The sequence below is a fragment of the Hyperolius riggenbachi genome, chromosome 10 (assembly GCF_040937935.1).
Source record: "Hyperolius riggenbachi isolate aHypRig1 chromosome 10, aHypRig1.pri, whole genome shotgun sequence".
In the NCBI taxonomy this organism is placed as follows: Eukaryota; Metazoa; Chordata; class Amphibia; order Anura; family Hyperoliidae; genus Hyperolius; species Hyperolius riggenbachi.
Genome location: NC_090655.1, coordinates 216,391,383 through 216,413,672, shown reverse-complemented (window position 1 = coordinate 216,413,672; position 22,290 = coordinate 216,391,383). Strand labels below are relative to the sequence as shown.

Below are 22,290 nucleotides of genomic sequence, written 5' to 3'. Positions count from 1 at the left end.
TGAAACAAGTGGAAGAAGAAAGGTGCCACATGAAGGTCTACCAAAAGACCAAACAGGAAATATATAACATTCCCAGAATAATGTGTGATTTATAATTTACAAATGATGTCCAACCAGCCTGTGTGCAATTGGTTTGTGCAAAATGATGTGGCTTTTGCCTATGCCATCTACAATACTGGTAAAAGAAGCAGAGTGTGAGCTGTGAAGACAAGAAATACTGCCTACTTCAAGCAACATTTCCAGTATGTATTACATTACTGACATCCCACATTTGTCCATGTGCCCTAAGATAGCATGTAACCAGACTCTTCTAAAACATTTCACTCATCCTGGGTGTCCGTAATCTCTTCTTTGATCTCAAAGTCCCGGACCTTTGATTGGCCACTCACTAGCCTGATAGGATTCCCCAAGTGAGTCCTCTCATGGGTGGTTAAATTAGATTTATTAGAAAAGCATTTCCCACACCCAGAACAGGAAAACGGCTTCTCTCCAGTGTGACCTCTCTCATGCGTGGTCAGGTTGGACTTCTGAGCAAAGCATTTCCCACACACAGGACAGGAGTAGGGCTTCTCCCCGGTGTGAGTTCTTTCATGTGTTGCCAGGTTAGATTTCTGGGAAAAGTGTTTCTCGCATACTGAACATGCGAAAGGCTTCACCCCCGTGTGGATTCTCTCATGTGCGGCAAGGAAAGCTCTGTGGGCAAAGAACTTCCCGCAGTAAGAGCAGCAGCAGGTGCTATGACCACCATGAATCATCTCATGACGTTCTAATCGAGCTTTATCAGAAAAGCTCTCTCCACAGAAAGAGCAGGAGAACGGCTTCTGGCGAGTGTGGACTATTTCATGCCGCTGTAAGCGAATCATATCTGGAAAACTCTTCCCACACTGAGAACAGGAATAGGGCTTCTCATGTATGTGAGTCCTTTCATGCTTGCTTACGTCGGCCCTCTGAGCGAAATGCCTTTTACAAACTGAACACAGGTACGGCTTCTGTCCTGTGTAGATTCTCTTGCGGCAGTCAAGGTTCGCTATATCTGGGAAGCCTTTTCCACAATGAGGACAAAAGTGTGGCATCAATCCTGTGTGAGTCCTAATGTGTTTACTGAGGTCTGCCTTCAATGCAAAGCATTTCCCACACTCTGAATAGGAAAAAGGCTTTTGTCCAGTGTGCAGCACATGATGGGAAATGAGAGATGACTTTTCCATAAAACATTTCCCACTTTCAGTGCAGGAGTATGGACGATCTCCTCTGTGGCTTATTTCATGCCTAATTACTTGGTGATGCTGCAGAAAGAATTTCCCACACTCTGAACAGGAAAAAAGCTTTTGGCTGGTGTGCAGCATCTGATGGGAAATGAGCGATGGCTTTTCTGTAAAGCATTTCCCACACTCAGTGCAGGAGTATAGACGATCTCCTCTGTGGCTTCTTTCATGCCTAAGTTCTTGGTGCTGCTGCACAAAGCATTTCCCACACTCTGAACATGAAAAGGGCTTCTCGCTTGTGTGGGTTCTCTGATTTTTAATGAGACAGGATCTTACAGAAACATGTTTTCCCCTTTCGGAACAGGAATAAGACTTCTCCTGGGAGTGACATGTTTGATGTTGAATGAGAGGATGCTTTTCCACCAAACATTTATCACACTGGGAACAGGAGTATGGTATCAGCCCTGTGTGGATCCCCTGATGGGCAATCAGGTTTCTTCTTTCCATGAAAACTTTCCCACACTCTGAACATGGATATGTTTCATTTCCACTAGCTGTGTGACCAGCGATGGGAAGCGACTGGCAGCCATTATGCTTAGAGGAATCAGCTGACAGACCTTCAATAAAGAATACTGAATGGAGACTTGAGGTAACTGCATTTTCTCCAGTATATTTTTCGGTGGCGTTACTATTCTCCTTTTCACATTCTGGAGAGGAACAGTCCTCTGCGTTGTATCTTCTGTATTTCCCATCTGCAAGATTAAAACGGTTATTCTTTTATTCAGGCCATTGATATTCACTTCCAGTTTCCTACTCTACAAAGTTTCTCTCTGTGGCTGCCCAAGAAAAGGCTACAAGTGATACGATATGTTAAGCTTAATGCTCAGGCAAAAGTTTTATATGCATTTAATAAAACAAGTCAGTGTTCCTTAACCCGTTCCTCAAGGCCCAGCACCAGTATGATATACAGGAAACCATAAGCATTCACAGCTGAGGTAATTAGTGTCTCAGCAGAGCTCATTAGGGGTTGTTTCAGATGGGCCTCTGAACCAGCATCTCACTCAAATACTATTCTGCTAACAAGTAGAAAAACGTCACAATTTACCACATGGGGACACATAAGCGATGCGGTTCGCCTATCCTGAACGCTATGTGTAGTGCCCAAGATGACAAGACAACAAACGACGGGATTGAGCGCAGTGTTTATGTGGACAAGGATAAAAGGCAATACTGATGGTTGTCCATTCATCTGAATAGACAGTGCTTAGACACTGAATCGAAAAAAAAATGATGATATTATGATTTGTATGTGTAGCACAGCTAAGAAATAAAACATTAAGATCAGATACATCAGTGTAATTGTTTCCAGTACAGGAAGAGTTGAGAAACTCCAGTTGTTATCTCTATGCAAACAAGCCATTAAGCTCTCCGACTAAGTTAGTCGTGGAGAGGGCTGTTATCTGACTTTTATTATCTCAACTGTTCCTGGACTATTTACTTTTCCTCTGCTAGGGGAGAGGTAATTACTTCACAGACTGCTCTGAAAGACTCATTTTGAATGCTGAGTGTTGTGTAATCTGCACATATTATAGAATGATGCAATGTTAGAAAAAACTCTATATACCTGAAAATAAAATTATGAGAATATTTTCTTTGCTGCTAATCTTCTAGTAATTATTCATAGTACACAACCAATTCACTATATCATATTTTTTTTTCGCTTCAGTGTCTCTTTAAGCGATAACCGACCCAACTCTGAACTGGCCCTAACTACCTCTGTGGTTTCCCACAAAACATGCACTGTTGGTGGCACTTGAGGACAGGATTGGGGAACACGGCTTTAAAGGACACCGAAAGTGAGAGGGATTTGGTGGCTGCCAAACTTATTTCCTTTTAAACAATACTAGTTACCTGGCTGGCCTGCTGATCTTTCATGCATCAGTAGTGTCTGAATCATACACCTGAAACAAGCATGCAGCAATTCCTGTCACAATTCAGTCAGAGCACCTGATCTGCATGCTTGTTCAGGGTCTATGACTAAAAGTATTATGCTGGGAATACACGATGAGTTGAGGAGTTTTTTGGGCAGATTTACTAGCTGATCAATTTTCCGATCAATATCCATTCACTTCTATGAGAAAATTGATCAGAAAAACTATGGAAATAAGATCGGATCTATCGGAAATTATCTATCGAACCATCTATCTTCCAAAAACAAACAAACCTCATTGTGTATTCTCAGCATCAGAGGCAAAGGATCAGGAGGTCAGCCAGGTAATAAGCATGTAAAAGGAAATAAATATGGCAGCCTCCCTATCCCTCGCACTTAGGTGTCCCTTAAGTTATGATTCAGAAAGTTTCACAATGGCGGTACCGAGGTCTTGCATAGTTTTGCAGCCAGCGAGTGACGTGTGACCAGCATCGTTATCTTCCTGGCACACTGGAGGCACTGTTTTAGATGGAAGAAAACGTCCCCTTCCCCCCCCCCCCCCCCCAAAAAAAAATATTTGGATTGCTGGGCAGAGGACCTCATCAGAGGAGCATCACTCACAGGATACTCAATCTACGCAAGACCCCAGCCATACATAGTTACATAGTTATTTGGGTTGAAAAAAGACATACATCCATCGAGTTCAACCAAAGAACAAAGTACAACTCAAGCCTGCTCTCTCACATATCCCTGTTGATTCAGAGGAAGGTGAAAAACCCTTACAAGTCATGGTCCAATTAGCCCCAAAAGGGAAAAATTCCTTCCCGACTCCAGATGGCAATCAGATAAAATCCCTGGATCAACATCATTAGGCATTACCTAGTAACTGTAGCCATGGATGTCTTTCAACGCAAGGAAAGCATCTAAGCCCCCTTTAAATGCAAGTATAGAGTTTGCCATAACTACTTCCTGTGGCAATGCATTCCACATCTTAATCACTCTTACTGTAAAGAACCCTTTCCTAAATAAATGGCTAAAACGTTTTTCCTCCATGCGCTGATCATGTCCTCTAGTCCTTTGAGAAGGCCTAGGGACAAAAAGCTCATCCGCCAAGCTTTTATATTGTCCTCTGATGTATTTATACATGTTAATTAGATCCCCTCTAAGGCGTCTTTTCTCTAGACTAAATAAACCCAGTTTATCTAACCTTTCTTGGTAAGTGAGACCTTCCATCCCACGTATCAATTTTGTTGCTCGTCTCTGCACCTGCTTTAAAACTGCAATATCTTTTCTGTACTGTGGTGCCCAGAACTGAATTTCATATTCCAGATGTGGCCTTACTAGAGAGTTAAACAGGGCCAATATTATGCCAGCATCTCGAGTATTTATTTCCCTTTTAATGCACCCCAAAAATTTTGTTAGCTTTAGCTGCAGTGGCTTGGCATTGAGTGTGATTATTTAACTTGTTGTCGATGAGTACTCCTAAGTCCTTCTCCAAGTCTGATGTCCCCAACTGTATCCCATTTATTTTGTATGGTGCTAGACCTTTGGTACGACCAAAATGCATGACTTTACATTTTTCAACATCGAATTTCATCTGCCATTTATGTGCCCATATAGCCATCCTATCCAGATCCTGTTGCAATATGACCCTATCTTCCTTAGAGTTGATGATTCTGCACAATTTTGTATCATCTGCAAAAATAGCAACATTGCTCACTACTGAATCTACTAGTTCATTAATAAATAAATTGAAGAGCACTGGACCCAGTACAGACCCATGTGGGACCCCACTGCTAACAGTCACCCATTTTGAGTATGATCCATTGACCACAACTCTTTGTTTTCTGTCCATTAGCCAGTTCCCTATCTATGCACACAGACTCTTCCCCAGTCCTTGCATCCTCAACTTTTGCACCAGACTTTTGTAGGGAACCGTGTCGAAGGCCTTTGCACAGTGGATTTGAAATTAAATGAACACAATGTGCTTTAAAGGGGAACTGAAGAGAGAGGTATACGTAGGCTGCCATGTTTATTTCCTTTTAAGCAATACAAGTTGCCTGGCAGCCCTGCTGCACCCCTGCCTCTAATACTATTAGCCATAACCGCTGAACAAGCATGCAGCAGATCAGGTTTTTCAGACTTTAAAGTCAGATCTGACAAGACTAGCTGCATGCTTGTTTCTGGTGTTATTCAGATACTACTGCAGAGAAATAGACCAGCAGGGCTGATAGGCAATTGGTATTGATTAAAAGGAAATAAATATGGCAGCCTCCGTATACCTCTTACTTCAGTTCCCCTTTAAAGAGACTTTGTAAAGAAAAAAACCTCTGGGGGGTACTTACTTCGGGAGGGGGAAGCCTAGGGTCCCAATGAGGCTTCCCCCTCCCAGGTAGCTTCAGGGAATCCAGCGCTGCCTCCCCCAAAAAGCTCGACAAGGCTTGATTTCTACCTCTCCGGAATCCAGCACAGGCGCAGTAGCGGCTCTTCGTTCGGGCTAGGCGGAAATAGCTGAGCCTGATCGTATCCGCTGTACTGCGCAGACGCAAAAGGACTCACGCCTGTGCAGTAGAGCGTATCGATCGGGTTCGGCTATTTCGACCTTAACCCGAATGAAGAGCGGCTAGTGCGCCTGCGCAGGATCGCAGTGGGAAAATATTTATCTCGCCGCACTTTGGGGGACCCAGGCACTTGAATGGAGGGACGGAGGAGGTCGGGGGAAGCCTTGTTGGCATCCAGAGGCTTCCCCCTCCCAAGGTAAGTATCCCCCAGAGAGATTTTTTTTTAATACAGATTCTCTTTAACTGCAGACTGTCAGCTTTAATAATCCCTACATGGTGTAATTTCTACTCCGTTCACCTGATTTGGATGTAAATATCCTCAAATTAAAGCTGAGAGTCTGCAGTTCACCACTTGAGGACCGCAGTGTTAAACCCCCCTAAAGACCAGGCCATTTTTCTAGAAATAGGCCACTGCAGCTTTAAGGCCTCACTGCAGGGATGCACATGTCAGCACACAAGTGATCCCCCCCCTTTTCTCCCCACCAACAGAGCTTCCTGTTAGTGGGGTCTGATTGCCCCCAAGATTGTTTGTTTATTTATTTTAAATATTTATCTTATTTTTTATTAAATTTCCTTTTTTTATATATTGTTGTATTCCCCCTTCCTCCCTCCCTCCCCCCGCCAGCCAATCCCCATGATCAGCTGTCATAGGCTTCAGCCTATGACAGCCGATCACCCATGAGCCACTGAGCGCTTTACGGGGTAATTAGATGGCAGTTTCGCCGTCTAACAGTCTCCTAGTGGCGATCGCCGCTGGGAGGCTGAAGGCGGAGCTGAGCTCCGCATACCAGGCGCATCAGCGTGCGCAATCTCCTGCAAAACAGGCCTCAAGGTCCTTACGCTGATCGGCGTTAGGCGTTAAGCAGTTAAAGCACATCATGTTCTTTCCATTTCAAATCCATTGTGCTTGTGTATAGAACCAAAAATGTTAGAATTGCGCCAATGTCCCAATATTTATGGACCTGACTGTATATACGATGTAGAAAATGTTTACAGGCTTAACTATATCAGAGCAATATTAATTTACTGTAGCATATATAAGGATCACATCCTATCCATCAAATACAAGACAGAGCATGACGTTTTGGGGTGTTACCCCTTCTTCAGGCGCCTTCAGGTAAAAGGGTAAAACCCCGAAAGTCGTCCTCTGTCTTGTGCTGTGATGAATATGATGTGATTGTCATATATGCTACAATACATTAATATTGCTCTGATACAGTTGTGCCCATGGCCATTTTCTGTGTTGGAGCTTCATATAGCCACCTATTGCAGTAGGCAAATAAAGCAGAGATAAAACAGCAACATGTCACCTTTATAAATATGGCAATCTAATGACAAAAAAGTGGAGGTTTGTTAACAGATCGCCTCTTCTTTATAAATAGACTTCTTACTTTATGGACACATCCAGTTTGCTGCTAAGTGGATTGTGGAAAGCAGAAGCACACTGATAGTCATTCCAAAAGCACACCAATATCTCTGAATGTATGGATGCTTCAATGCAGAACTGTCCAATGAACTACAGGCTGACTGCCTCACAGCCCTCTCTCTGCCAGTCTGACCACTGCTGTGCAGTATACTATTCAGGGCTAATAGGAAGGCATACCTGGGATATTATTATTTGTTGTCTACATTTAGGTGCTATATATTTATTATATAAAAGACAATGGGGTAGATTAATTAACGATTACAGACTCAGACAGCGCAGGTGCAACCAGTGAGTGCACGCTATGCGGGGTCCTGTCAACTTAGTGTGTGCTCTAAACCTCTTGAAGACCGTAGGCTTACACCCCCCTAGTGACTAGGCTATTTTTTACAATTCAGGCCACTGCAGCTTTAAGGGCTCGCTGCAGGGCCATACAACTCAGCACACAAGTGATTCCTCCCCTCCCCCCCCCCCCCCCCCCCCCCCACACACACACACTTTTCTGCCCACCAACAGAGCTTTCTGTTGTTGGGCTCTGATCGCTGCTGCCATGTGTTTTTTTTTTATTTATTTATTATTATTTTTTAATAAATGTGTGTATTTTTTTTTATTTATTTTTCTCTCCCTTCCTCCCCCCATCAGCCAATGACAGTGATTGGCTGTCATAGGCATCAGCCTATGAGAGCCAATTGCTCCTGAGCCTCTGTAGGGGACAGCCGAGTGACACGCAGGACAGCGCTGCATTAGATCACAGCGCTGTACAATGTAACAGTCTCCTAGCGGCGATCGCTGCTGGTTAGACTGATGACAGAGCGGAGCTTTGTCATTCAAGTGGGGATGCGTGCGCATCCGTACCTGCGATCTCCAGCAAAACCCTGCCCAAGGACTTCAAGCCAATTGGCGTTTATTCTGTCCTGGGGCTGTATCGTGGTCGCACTACATCACATCCCATGGCTCTTCAAAGGAGCAAGCATAGCTTAAGAGCTCACTGTACGTTAACAGGACCACGCGTAGCATGCGCTCTCTGGTTGCACCTGCACTGCCTGAGTATGTTATCTTAAATAGAATCTACGCCGAGGTACCAAAAACACAGCAAGTCAGAATATATTCTTGAAATGGATTCCATAAGTTGTGTCTAATGCTCACCTATGCTGATTTCCAGAGAAAAGTCCTCCTCTTTCACCTGCACAATGTTTATGAAGTCCATGGCATCTGTGTACAGAGAAGAATACAAAGACTTAGATTAAGAGCTTATGGTTGCCAGCTGGGCACATACTGTCTCCATATTATTCATTCCTGACAGAGGTGGGAGACGGAGGCATATCTAGACTTAATAGGGCCCCCTGCAAAAATGATAGCATGGGGCCCCCTTGGTCCCCGAACCCCATGAGGTCACATGATCAGGAGCCGGCGAATGGCAGCAGAGAGTGTTCTGCTATGAAGCAGTGGCTACAAGCAGGAAAAAATGACAGACACTCGCGCTACTCTGCATGGTGGGAGGAGGTGGCAGGGATGCTTTTTTGTGAGCGAACAGGGAGGTGGTTTTTTTTGCTAATTGGCTGCACTTGCAGTTGGGGAGAGGGAGGAGGAGGGGCCCCCAAAGCTTATGGGCCCCCCTGCGATGGCAGGGATCGCAGGGGTGATTGCTATGCCCATGGTGGGAGAAGAGATTCAACAAACAAAACACATGTAACTGTGTATAATTCTTACTACTAACCAGCGCTGATCTCTGGGGGAACTTCCTCTTCATCGTTCACATACGTCTCCTCTGCTTCCTGTTTTACTTCTACTTTATTATTCATCAGGTTATCACCCTAAATAATACAAAAATAAAAAATATCAATTAATATCAATCAATTAAAATATGTGACATTATCTGTAGAGACACTGATCACTATACATATTATAGATGAATGCAAACCTGAAGTGAGAAAACCCATTTCAGGTTTGATCCTTACCTATGTAGATGGAAGGTTCTGGATACCATAGAGCAGGGGTCTCAAACTCAATTTACCTGGGGGCCGCAGGAGGCAAAGTCAGGATGAGGCTGGGCCGCATAAGGGATTTCACGTGTCCCTGCAGCAAAACGAGGGCGGCAGAGCCCCCAAATCGCCCGGGGGGGCAATCCGCCGGCATTTCCAGGAAGGGGCAGACCTTTCAGCTTCAGCTCTGCACCTCCTGATGTCAATCGCTGCAGATCGCCGCCTCTGCCCGCCCCTCTCACTCTTTCTTCACAGAGAGGGGCGGGGAGAGGCGGCGATCCGTGCGGCGATTGACGTCAGGAGGGGTAGAGCTACAGCTGGAAGCTCTGCCCCTCAGCGCAGTCGTGGATGTTTGCCCGGGGGATTTGGGGGCTCTGCAGCCCTCGTTTAGTGGCGGGGATGCTGCGGATTACTTGGGAGCACTGAAGCGAACTATAAGGTAAAATAGGCAAAAATAGTTTGCTTCCGTGTCTTTAGCTTTTGCCGGTGAGGGCCACAAAATATTGTATCGAGGGCCGCAAATGGCCCGCGGGCCGCGAGTTTGAGACCCCTGCCATAGAGCCTTCCCTGACGTAGCTGTGACCCATCCTTCCAGTGCTTTCCCTGTATGCAAGTTATGTAAGTTATGCAACTGGCTGTGTCTTTGGTACTCCTGAGGCAGCCTTCAGCATTACTTATGTACCTGGGTACTTCTGAAGATGGACACATTTGCGAGCCTGGACTCACGGATATGCAGTACAGTGCGCTCATCTTCAGAAGTACTCACGTCCCTGAGGCTGCCTAAGGACACCAGAGTCTATTTTTAAGATGCTTATAGGCTACGTCCAGGCTAAAATCCACTTACCTGGGGCTTCCTCCAGCCCCTGGCAGCCGTCCTGTGCCCTCGCCGCAGCGCCGGTGGCTCCCGGTCTCCTGCAAGGTCGGCTTCTTCTGCGCTTCAATTTTCGGCTCACGTGGTCGTGCTGACGTCAGCAGGACTGTACTGCAGAGGGGCTGAACTACTGCTCCTGCGCAGTACAGTCCTGATGATGTCAGCCTGACCACGTGAGCGCATGTCAGAGCGCAGCAGAACCTGGCGAGGTCAGCTTCTGCAGCGGAGGAGACCAGGAGCCTCTGGAGTTGTGGCGAGGGCACAGGACGGCTGCCAGGAGCTGGAGGAAGCCTCAGGTAAGTGGGTTTTCATTTTTTATTTAGCCTGGACGTATCCTTTAAATAGAATGTCCAAAGGAAAAAAAAGTTCCACTTACCCGGGGCTTCCTCCAGCCCTTGGCAGTTGATATGTCCCTCGCCGCAGCTCCAGTGTCCCGGGGTCCCCTCCATTGCACACCTCGCCAGGTCGGCATCCTCTGCGCCTGCATGAGAATGCAGCCACACCGCTCATGTGGCCTGGAGAGTCCTGCGTAGGTGCAGAATTACTGCGCCTGCGGAGAATGCTCCCGGCCACTGGAGCGCAAGTGGCACGGCTGTGCGCTTGCACAGAAGATACAAACCTGGCGAGGTCAGCATCTGCAACAAAGGGAACCCTGGGACACTGGAGCTGCGACGAGGGACATATCGGCTGCCAAAGGCTGGAGGAAGCCCCAGGTAAGTAGAACTTGTTGTTTTATTTTCCTTGGATGTGTCCTTTAATTTGCATGCAATTAGCATAATCCTGCATCAACCTGGAATTATTTGTATCTCATTGACTATCCTTAGTATTATTTAAAAATACTTTGAGATCCACCTACCTGATAATGAGTTGAGGTCTTGTAATGCTGCTGTGCCAGGAATAAGCAGGTCTTGGAAATTCCTCCGGTGTGTTTCCATCTGTAGGACACACACTGACTATGTACATGGGGTTGGTGTACTATAGCTGGAGAAAAGAGGAGAACATAAGTGAGCCAGCAAACCTGGCTTGGATCTTTTGTAAAAGCTTGTGGTATTATTATGGCAAATGACTGCAGCCTCACCTGAGTCATATTAGAATATAGTCACTGAAAAGTTAGCGAATTTGAGTTTGTGCTATAGCAAGTCTCTTCTGCAAGTGAATAATGTTTCACAAGGGTAAATTGACTAATTTTTCAGCACTCCCCACTGGACTGGTATAAAACAAATGAGGGCAGAAACCCTTTGACACCTAACAACTGATTTTTTTGTTTTAAAGTGTACCTGAGACAAATTGCATCAAAGGATTTATACTTACAGTACCTTGGGCTTCTATCAGCTCCCTGTAATCCATAAGCTTCCTCACTGTCCTCTCAGCTCCCTCGGTGTTGCCGCCATCAGCCCCATAAGGTATGCCACTCAGCTGATACGTGAGCCACTGTGCATGTGCGGTCCTGGAGTGCGCACTCCCCTATTACACTACTGTGGCTGGGAGCATTCTGCGCATGTGCAGTTCATTCAGTTTGTAACTGCGCTTGCACAGACCGCTCCCAACCACCGGAGCGTGATCAAGGGGTGCGCGCAGCCTGGGGCCACACATGCGCAGTGGCCTGAAACCCACCTGGATCTCAGGCCTCACAGCGGCATAACCGAGGGGACCAGATGGACTCTGGGGGAGAAGATGGACTACAAGATGCTGGGGAAGCTTTAGGTAGGTAAAAATCTTTTGATTCAATTTGTCTCAAGTTAAAGGACCACAATTGCAAAAATTGTCAAATTCAAAATGCATCATTATGTATGCGTATAAAATGTTCATTGGTTGCGGAGTAAAATGCACTAGAAATTACTTTTTTTTCCCCATGTTGCTGTCACTTACAGTTGGTTGTAAAAATATGACAAATGTGAAAGGTTTTGGGTTAGTCCACCTCCGTATAGGGGATTCTATGTGTTTTCTTCATTTTTATAATCACTAACCAAATGGAAGTTGCTCAGTCCTGGACTGGACCTGAAATGTACACCTTTTATAGGTGAACCAAGAATAGAAAACTCATACAAAACTGATGGAAAACTGGCAGAACTAGACTGGAAATGTACAGATTTATGTGTAAACCAAGCCATACATGTAAACCAACTCATACAAAACCGATGCCATCTATCAAAAACTGACAGGACTGGACTGAACCAAGTGCTTTTGTAAAGCAAAAATGAATTACTAAGAATCCCCCATGAGGTGATTGATTAGTTCAAAACCTGTCAGATATGTCGGGATGTTTGCAGCCTACTGTAAGTGACAGCAACATAGGAGAAAAGTAATTTATACTGCATTTTATTCTTCTAAGAAATATACTTCTTATAAATATGTATTGTATATGTTACAATTTTTCACAATAATGGTCCTTTAAGCATCAGTCCAGATGTGCTGGATCACTGGAACTTTCCAATTCTTCAAAACTGTTGTTTCTTTGTATTTATATCACAGGATCTCCTGTTGAAGTTTCATCTTACCCAGTGATGGGAGGAGCAGCTGATTCTCCATCATGCCTTCGTCATAGAGGTCCTTCTAACGTTGCAAACTCTTTGGCATGACTGGGAAAATAAACCTGATTTTTGAAGATCAAACTGTATAATATACATAAAATCACAGTAAATGTTATTCTTTTGATGATGTGTTTATGTAACAACAGACACTTCTTCAATACTATACAAAGTCATGCTCTTACCACAGTGTAAGGCTGGGGGTGTTTAAGTGGGGTAGGGGGTGACAACCAGTGTGACTCTAGCACTGAAAGGCAAGTGTCATTCTGGTAAATGTGTTTCAGTCACACACACTAAGGCAGGGGTAACACTTGTCATGTGCATGGGGAGTTTCATAAATCAAAATGTCACATACAGTACACCTGAAGGGACAGGAATGTGAAGGACATATAATTTGATTGCACAGCATTATAATGTATACCTGAGTGGCTGGCATAGTAGAGGTAAGATGGGCATGTTAGGCACCCAGCATGTAAAAAAAGCAGCTTCTCCACCTTCTGTCATCCTACATCTCACAATTACATATCAGGACCTTCTCCTAACCAGGCAGAGAAACCAGCCACAAGCCTGCAGCCAGCAGCTGACGGAAAACCTGCTATATCTCCCAGGTTTTTGAGCTTCAAGAACATGGTTGCTAACACCTCCCTCTTCCTTTCACTCTGCAGCTGCCAGTCCCTAGAGTAACCAGGAAGCTCCTAAACAGCTGTGGAACGCATCCTACAACCACAGACCGGAAGTGTGGGTATGTCTTCTTCGTTCACTAAAAAAAAGTAAAATAGAAGTCCCATCTATTCGGTGAGTATTATATTAATCAAATCAGATCTAAAAGTTATTTTAAATTCTTATTACATGAACATTAGTGTGTTTCAAATTTGTTTTGTAATCTACGAAAAGTAATATTAAAATCTTCTTCATCCCTGGAGGAAGGCTTTGGTGGGGTTCAACATCCAGAGGTTTGTACAGCACTGCCATCTAGTGGTGGAGAAGGTAAGTGCGCACGTTAATTCATTCAGCTGTCCCGGATTTTGTCATATGTTCTTTTATACCTACTTAAAATGTACCTGAGACAAAAAGATATCAAAGTTTTATGCATACCTGTGCCGAAACTGTACAATAGTGTCGCTGGCCTACAGGGGGGCGGAGGGGCAATGGCAGGGTGCACACCAGAACTGGCGCAGTGAGGAAGAGAAATAAGTTGTGAGGTATATTTTACTGTCGTTAGTAAATAGAAATGGCTCCTACAAAAATTCCGCTAGCTCTAGAATTGGCATTCATTTGTCAATCCCTGGCTATAGTAATTGAATTTGTCAGACTAATACACATTTACATTTCCAACAAGAGAATGAAGCTAATGCTATACATATACTTCATAATTTGTGGTATATCTTCCTGATTGTTTTACCTACTCTATCACCTTGCATAAATCAACATGATATTATTTTTTAATAATAGATTTCTGTTAGATCTGATATAGATATAACATTTATCAACTAATTTATAAAATGTATGTAGATTATGGCCACTGTAGTAAAGGCAACAGGCGACGGTGAGACTGTACCAGAGTTCATCACAAATAACCTTTTTTTGCTCAGAAGGAGCAAAAACTTGAGGTGGAGGAAGTGTGAAGTCTGGAATATTTGGGCTCAGGACAGAAAGCAGAATCTTAAAGCAGCTGGAACAGTCATACTATCCCAGGAAAAAAAACAACACATAAATATGTGTAGATAAATACTTGTTCTGCTTACATAACATGTGTACTGTGCTGTCCATGTTTTGATTTAAGTGAATTTTATATAGTAAGCAAAGAAAAAACCGTTTCAGGCATTTTCCATCTTTACTACCTCTGATGGAAGCCAATCCTGATGTAATTTCCTCCCTTACTCTTTTTTTTCTCCTAGAAACTGCACTGTCATATCTAGATTGCTTTGTAAACACGTCAGCACATCATAGATTGTCTCAACAGCTTCTGCAGAGGGGTGAGGTGTATTTCCCTTCTCAGCCTCTTGTCACACTGAACTGCCCTCAGCCAATCAGTGAGAAGCAGGAATGTGGGAGGGAAGATAATAATCTTCCTTCTCCTCTGTAATGTACCAAATAGAACCAGGCTGACCGAGATAAGATTTATTACAGCAAAAACAGTAATGATTATATTGGAATGCTTGACAAAAAACAGAGAATAGCGCTCGTATCCAATTTCTAATTGATAGTTTATTTATCTATACATAAAAAATATATCTAGCCTTTGGCATTAAAACCATATAAGCATAAAGGGTTTTATATACAAGGTCACTTCAAAAGTTCTCCACTATATCCCCTTCTGCATATACTTTCTAAAAAAATTGTTTTAATAAGTGGAACAATATAACTTCATTCATGCCATACGCACTATCATGCATACCATGGAGCCACCTGAATCTCTAATAAAAATTCCCCATAAAAAGTTCTCCAATAAAATCCGTGTAGATAAGTGCATTGGGTCAATCCGCCTATATATTTATAGCAGTCCCCTCCGTTATCTCAGAGTATCTATCCACCTGCCGCAAAGGACGCTTTAAATCACTTATGCGTCCAGTCACTTACGCGTCTTGCAGCTTTTCTAATTTTCACATGCGGGCTCCGGCCGGTAGCCTCGCAAGCAGGACTCCTCTCTCTTCCCGTATCGCTGTCCCCCCGCTATGGCGTCCGTTTGCAAGCTCCTTACAGCTCCTTGCGCTCCGGCTGCACAGCTTTCCGGGTGATTGACCAGTTGGGAGTGACGTCACTTCCCTTTCCGGGCTCCTGCGTTCCAATCAGCGTTCCAATGCGATTTCCTGCTTTCAAAGCTCCCATATGCAACCATGCACCTTATGCTGTACGTGCTTTTGTTGCAGAATGTGGAAACACTGCGTGGATGCTTCTAGAGCCCTTCACATCGACATGTTTCGATAGTATACGACTATCTTCATCAGGATGATCCCTCATCCCTCATCCTGATGAAGATAGTTGTATACTATCGAAACATGTCGATGTGAAGGGCTCTAGAAGCATCCACGCAGTGTTTCCACATTCTGCAACAAAAGCATGTACAGCATAAGGTGCATGGTTGCATATGGGAGCTTTGAAAGCAGGAAATCGCATTGGAACGCTGGTTGGAACGCAGGAGCCCGGAAAGGGAAGTGACGTCACTCCCAACTGGTCAATCACCCGGAAAGCTGTGCAGCCGGAGCGCACGGAGCTGTAAGGAGCTTGCAAACGGACGCCATACCGGGGGGACAGCGATATGGGAAGAGAGAGGAGTCCTGCTTGCGAGGCTACCGGCCGGAGCCCGCATGTGAAAATTAGAAAAGCTGCAAGACGCGTAAGTGACTGGACGCATAAGTGATTTAAAGCGTCCTTTGCGGCAGGTGGATAGATACTCTGAGATAACGGAGGGGACTGCTATAAATATATAGGCGGATTGACCCAATGCACTTATCTACACGGATTTTATTGGAGAACTTTTTATGGGGAATTTTTATTAGAGATTCAGGTGGCTCCATGGTATGCATGATAGTGCGTATGGCATGAATGAAGTTATACTGTTCCACTTATCAAAAAAATTTTTTTAGAAAGTATATGCAGAAGGGGATATAGTGGAGAACTTTTGAAGTGACCTTGTATATGAAACCCTTTATGCTTATATGGTTTTAATTCCAAAGGCTAGATATATTTTTTATGTATAGATAAATAAACTATTAATTATAAATTGGATACGAGCGCTATTCTCTGTTTTTTGTCTATTTTTATGTTTGGTGGGGATTAAAGGGATACCCACACCTTGAGAATCAAGCAGCTGATTGATTGGGGGGAAAGGGAGACAGAGTAGCGCCTTTTTACTTCTCCTTCTTTTTGCTTCTCCTATATTGGAATGCTTGCAATGCAGGGTCAGGTTGTAGACTGCATAATAAACACAAAGCAATGGGTAAATGGAATTTGATTTCTTGGCTGACAATCCCGCTTAACAATGATTAGAATGATATGAAGCACAGGTGCATTGGGAACCTTTTATTTAGCAAGGCACAGGATAGAGGGAAGACACAAGTGGGAACAAGGGACATCTGCAGCATTTAATACCTCATATTGCACCAAACAACAACCACCCAGGTTTTACAGCAACAGAGCTTGTGTGGTTGGCTCCAGCAGTTCCCACTTAACACATTATCAGAAGCAATCAAGGGAACTGGTGAGTTCCTGATAAAGAATAACAACTATATGAAGTTTGGAGTACATTAATAAGTTGTGCCCATTAAGAAGTGCCATGTCCTTGGTAGACATGAGCTGCACCCCTCAGAAATGGCTGTTATGGCTATCTCTTTGCTATTTTACCAATAAAAGAGCTATACATCACTGACGTGGTGCTGTGGATTCTTCGTGTTGCCCCTCAGAAATGATGACATAGACATCATCAATACTCAGGGCCGGATTTCTGGCAAGGCCACATAGGCCATGGCCTAGGGCACCAGAAATTTAGGGGCGGCTCAGTGAGGGGCAGTAAAGCTATTCTATCTATCTGCAAGGACAGATTTAACCTTCAAACTCCCTGTCCTGTACTTGTGTCATCCCTGCACGACCTGTAAGCTCTATCCTGCAGGCACACTTCAGCCTAGCTCTCATGGTGACACAATGGTTCCATCATTAATGAGATAGCAAACATAACATAAAAGTTCTTAAGGAAAACATAACTTATAATCTATACGCATATTACTAAAATAGTCATTGTCTGTGACAACTGACATCCAGTGATGGAAAGTAAGTAGAATTCTCATTGGGGCACACAGAGATAACAACCAAACAGACGGTATAGTTGGCCTTGGGCGGTGAAAAGTACAAATCCGGCCCTGTCAATACTCCTTGTGAATTATCCCGGCCGTGATCTAGCATGGAATACCAACAAGAGCCAAGAGAACAAAGCATGCAACAAAACCCACTGTCAACAGGTTGCAAGTAACCAGGTGAAGCTCTGTGAAGATGTGTATGCAGCAAGGGGCTGGGATCCAGGCTGTCAGCCAAGCTTCGGACTTCCTGCCACGGGGGATAGGATGTGGCTGATTAAGCAGAACAAAAAACATTTGTAAATAAAAATTTTCTAAATATTTAATGTGTAAATCTACAGAAGCAAAATCATCACAGAATGCCTAGACTGCTAGCATGGGGCATAAGCGAAACTCACATTAAACTGAACTTAGTTCATAACTGACATTAGACACCAGAGTCACCCTTACAAGGTGACCCTGATGGAAATGAAATTCTATGAGGTGATGCACACACGTCCTATACTATATTATCTCCACATGTTGATAGTATATCCCCATACAGGCATTAGACTTTTGGTTGCCAAAGTGGCTATGACGTTTTTTTTTTTTCCAGAGCATTGCTTTGTTCTTGCTTGTTGTAGAGAACCTCCTGCTTCTTCTCACCCTCCATAGGCAAGTCCATGCGGCTTAGGTGAGGAGAATGTGCATGACTATCACAGGGCTGTCAACACACTGGTGGGCAAAATGTCTGTGATTATTTTGGCCATCAAGAATGATTGTGTGTATGGCTTTTACCACACAATAGAAGTGAGCAAGAAGCTTTAAAAAAATGATAATACCAAAGTTGTGGAAAGGATAACACAGGACAAAGCAACCACTTACTATATAAGAAAAGAAAATTATCCACGTCAGGACTACAGTTTACTGTGAACCTTAACTAATGATAAAAAAAAGAGTTTATCTTACCTGGGACTTCTACTGGCCCTATGCAGACATCATATGGACAGGATGGCGATGGGAGGGTGATCAAGGACGCACGCAGCCAGGGCAACGCATGCGCAGTGGCCACCTACTGACCAGTCGCCAGAATCAAAACCGGCTCGCTGTAGGGGACCGGGGGATCGGTTTGTCATGGCGCAGGCATATGACACAGCACACAGGCACGAGCTTGCTCGCTCCACCCACTCCAGGCATGCATGCTCCAGTGTAATCAGCAGTCCGTACTGTGGACAAGCACGGTAAAAGCAGAGCAGGAGATTTGGGTGCATCCGGCGCCACCATAGGCCGTAATAGGAATTACGGCTATAGCTGCGCTCACTAAGTAACTTGGGTGCTGTCAAACGGAGCTCAAATTACTTTTAAAACACTGTAATTTGGCCACCAGCAATAGGTAGCTGGAAGCAAAATTACATAATTCCCCACCATCCACAGCAACCTGAAGGAGGAATAGTAATTGACACCGCCGGACTTGTGCAGGAGCAGGGAAAGCCATACAATCGGCTTTATTCTGGGCCCAAATCTCCCAGCGGCAAATTCATAGGTATGCGCCTGGCATCCCTGCTGGTCTGTTTGGCAGCCGTAATGTCTGAATCACTCCAGAAACAAGCATGCAGCTAATCTTAGGTCAGATCTGACAATAATGTCAGAAACACCTGATCTGCTGCATGCTTGTTCAGGGTCTACGGCTAAATGTGTTAAGAGGCAGAGGATCAGTAGGATAGCCAGGCAACTGGTATTGTTTAAAAGGAAATAAATATGGCAGACTCCATATCCCTCTTGTTACAGTTGTCCTTTAAGGATGTGGAGTCCCTAAATTGAGGCTGGTGAGGCAGGAATAACCCCCCCCCCCCCCCCATATGGAACTTGAGCCATCCTTTAGCAGAGCAGGGGATGCTCAACAATCATCTTCTACATACATTTCTTTTTTTTACATATTTACTCAAGCAGTTTAACAGTTTACACCATCAGCCATTTACAAACGCACATGTGCATAATGAGTACATGGTACTTTTGCTAGATTATGCTTATAGAGACAGTTTTTCGTATCTCCCCTTATGGGCATGGACATTTCATCTGCCTCATCTTGGGCTGGATATCTGGATTCCTGGAGTGACTACATTATCCATACACATATAGATACTAGGCAATTCCTTCATCTCATGTGAACTGAGAAAAGCCTCTTGGATTAGCTGTGCAATGTCTTGTAGTTATAAAAAAGTCCTCTTGACATTGTGTGATTTTGATGAGATGAGATGACACCTTTCACACTATTGGTACTAGAGTTGTGGAGAGATTGAAGGAAAGGAGCCCCAGAGCAGGGCGTAGCTAGGCAAAAGGGGGCATGACTTGTGGGTGGGACCAAAGGTGAAAAGACCTGGGAACAATAGGTCCATAAGGTTGTTTAAAGGTGGAGTGCCCTGGGACAGGGCACAATATAAACAGGAGGAAGCAAAAAGTAAATAGTTAAAGCAAGTCCCCTAGCAGCAGTGAATGGACAATGGAAGACATCAGTTTGTTTGAGGAAGAGGAGATAATTTACAGTCAGTAAACTCTGAAATGAATCCAGTGTTGTTCAACGATGACTCAAATGCTGGGCATAAACGGCATCGAGGGAGGCTTATCAATCGAGCCTGATGGCTCGATTGATAATATCCGAGGTGTCCGATCACCGCAGGATCGATTCCGCACTTGATACCCGCAGGCGGACAATAGCGGCGAATCGAGCAGAAGATAGAAAGCGCCGGCGGGGACGAGCGGGAATCGATCCGGGCGCACGCGCGGACGAGCGGTGATGCGGCAGGGAGTCGATCTGGCGGCTAATCGGCCGCCGGATCGACCTGTGTTTGCCCAGCATAAGGCATTGTCCTCCTGTAGATAATGCTCAGCCGCGTTTAAACCCACAGATATTCCAGGCAGCGGCTTAAAGCGCAGTGCTGGGGGAAAGGCGCAGTGAAATTACTGTCATTCCAGGGACAAAATATTTTCCCTGTCCTGAGAGACAGTGGTAAGGGTCCAGAGAGAAAAAGCATTCTGCTTTCTTCACAATTGTTCTAAGGACTGCATCTGCACAGCCACTGAAAAAGAATCATTCAGAGTTTGGATTAGACTCTCCCTACTGCGTGACCCAGAACCTCTGTAGAAGCGCATAGCGCAAAACAGCCACCAGGCTTGCATTTCCCTGCACTCACCATTCATTCCTATCGCCTACAACGGTACGTGCCTCACTTTTTACATGTTACAACATGTTGCAGTGTATGTGATATCTACACAATAAAGAAGCTTGCCAGCAGTTAAGACTTTCACCCTCCTCCTTCTTGCGCTTACAGACTACCCTTTACATGTCATAGCATGCTGGCCAGCACCACTCGTAGGCTTACAGACACAGCTCCAGATCTCTACTGCCAGGACACAGTGCCAATGCTTCATCTTTTCTTGCCACACTATTATTATTTAGTATTTATATAGCACCGACATCTTCTGCAGTGCTGTACAGAATATACTGTCTTGTCACTAAATATATATATATATATATATATAAATATGCACCGAGGCAGGTACAGAGGGAGATACTGGTTGCTTGGCAAACAGCTGTTATTTGCCAGGGAGAGGCCTGGGGGACACATTACACAGGAAGGGGAGAGGCCTGGGGGGTACACATTACACAGGGAGAGGCCTGGGGAGTACACATTACACAGGGAGAGGAGGAGAGAGGCCTGGGGGTACACATTACACAGGGAGGGGAGAGGCCTGGGGGTTACACATTACACAGGGAAAGGAGAGGCCTTGGGGGGTACACATTACACAGGGAGGGGAGAGGCCTAGGGGGGTACACATTACACAGGGAGAGGAGGAGAGAGGCCTGGGGGGTACACATTACACAGGGAGGGGAGAGGCCTGGGGGATACACATTACACAGGTAGGGGAGGGGAGAGGCCTGTGGGGTACACATTACACAAGGAGGGGAGAGGCCTGGGGGACACATTACACAGGGAGGGGAGAGGCCTGGGGGGTACACATTACACAGGGAGAGGAGGAGAGAGGCCTGGGGGGTACACATTACACAGGGAGAGGAGAAGAGAGGCCTGGGGGGTACACATTACACAGGGAGGGGAGAGGCCTGGGGGGTACACATTACACAAGGAGGGGAGAGGCCTGGGGAGTACACATTACACAGGGTGAGGAGGAGAGAGGCCTGGGGGGTACACATTACACAGGGAGGGGAGAGGCCTGGGGGGTACACATTACACAGGGAGGGGAGAGGCCTTGGGGGTACACATTACACAGGGAGGGGAGGTGAGAGGCCTGGCAGATGGAGACAGTAACACTAGTATTCTGCAAGCTGAAATCTATTAGAAATCTGTGTGCAGTGTGTGGCCATGTCTCTGAAAATCAGAGAAGGATCTATCTGATGGTCGATCTAGTGAACACCGTCTAATGTATGGCCACCTTTAGTGTGCAGAGAAAGCAAGGTACAGATCATTTCTTATCAGCCAACACAATAGGCAGTCTGTTTACAAACCATGTGCTCCATAGGACCAAATTCTAATTCCTTTTGGCAGCCCTACATGTGGAGACATATTGCCGGGTTTAGGCCCACTTTACCAGATACCTAAACTAAACTCACCTTTACTACAGCCCACCTTTGCAGTGGTCTACATGTCTAAATAACACCTCTATATTAGTGCACAGGGGCGTAACTACAAATCATCAGAACTTTGATAGGATTCCCAATGTTCACACCCTTTCCCTTGCCTAACCCTGGAGACCCCTCACAGTCTGAAGGCCCATCTTAATAAGGAATTAAAACAAGTGTGAACATAATAATCATAACACACATACCAAGTGTAGCCATAATAACACCTGATCTGACGGATGGATCCTTTTATCATAGGGAGTGATGTAGTAGTTGGGGGCCCCTTACAGCTCTGGGGCCCCCTGTATCTGCAGGAGCTGCTCCCCACTAGTTATGCCCCTGTTAGCGCACAGCACCATCCCAATTTGCTGGAAGTAACTGATCAGAA

At 45.0% G+C, this 22,290-nt stretch overlaps 1 protein-coding gene across 6 annotated transcripts; it reads right to left on the bottom strand.

Moving 5' to 3' along the window:
• Positions 1–225: 225 nt before the first annotated feature.
• Positions 226–13,795, bottom strand: LOC137534470 (zinc finger protein 84-like). Of its 6 annotated transcripts, none has more exons than XM_068255977.1 (6): positions 13,593–13,795; positions 12,468–12,581; positions 10,826–10,950; positions 8,834–8,930; positions 8,263–8,328; positions 226–1,954 (listed from the first exon to the last, which is right to left on the bottom strand). In XM_068255977.1, the coding sequence occupies exons 2-6, from the start codon at positions 12,499–12,501 to the stop codon at positions 321–323; spliced, it is 1,956 nt and encodes a 651-aa protein (XP_068112078.1). In that variant the 5' UTR covers positions 12,502–12,581; positions 13,593–13,795; the 3' UTR covers positions 226–320. The 6 variants fall into 6 exon arrangements, with proteins under 6 accessions (XP_068112078.1, XP_068112075.1, XP_068112076.1 ...); XM_068255974.1 differs by lacking the exon at positions 13,593–13,795 and adding an exon at positions 12,919–13,467; XM_068255975.1 differs by lacking the exon at positions 13,593–13,795 and adding an exon at positions 12,919–13,467 and having other exon boundaries at positions 12,468–12,548.
• Between the last annotated feature and the right edge of the window lie 8,495 nt (positions 13,796–22,290).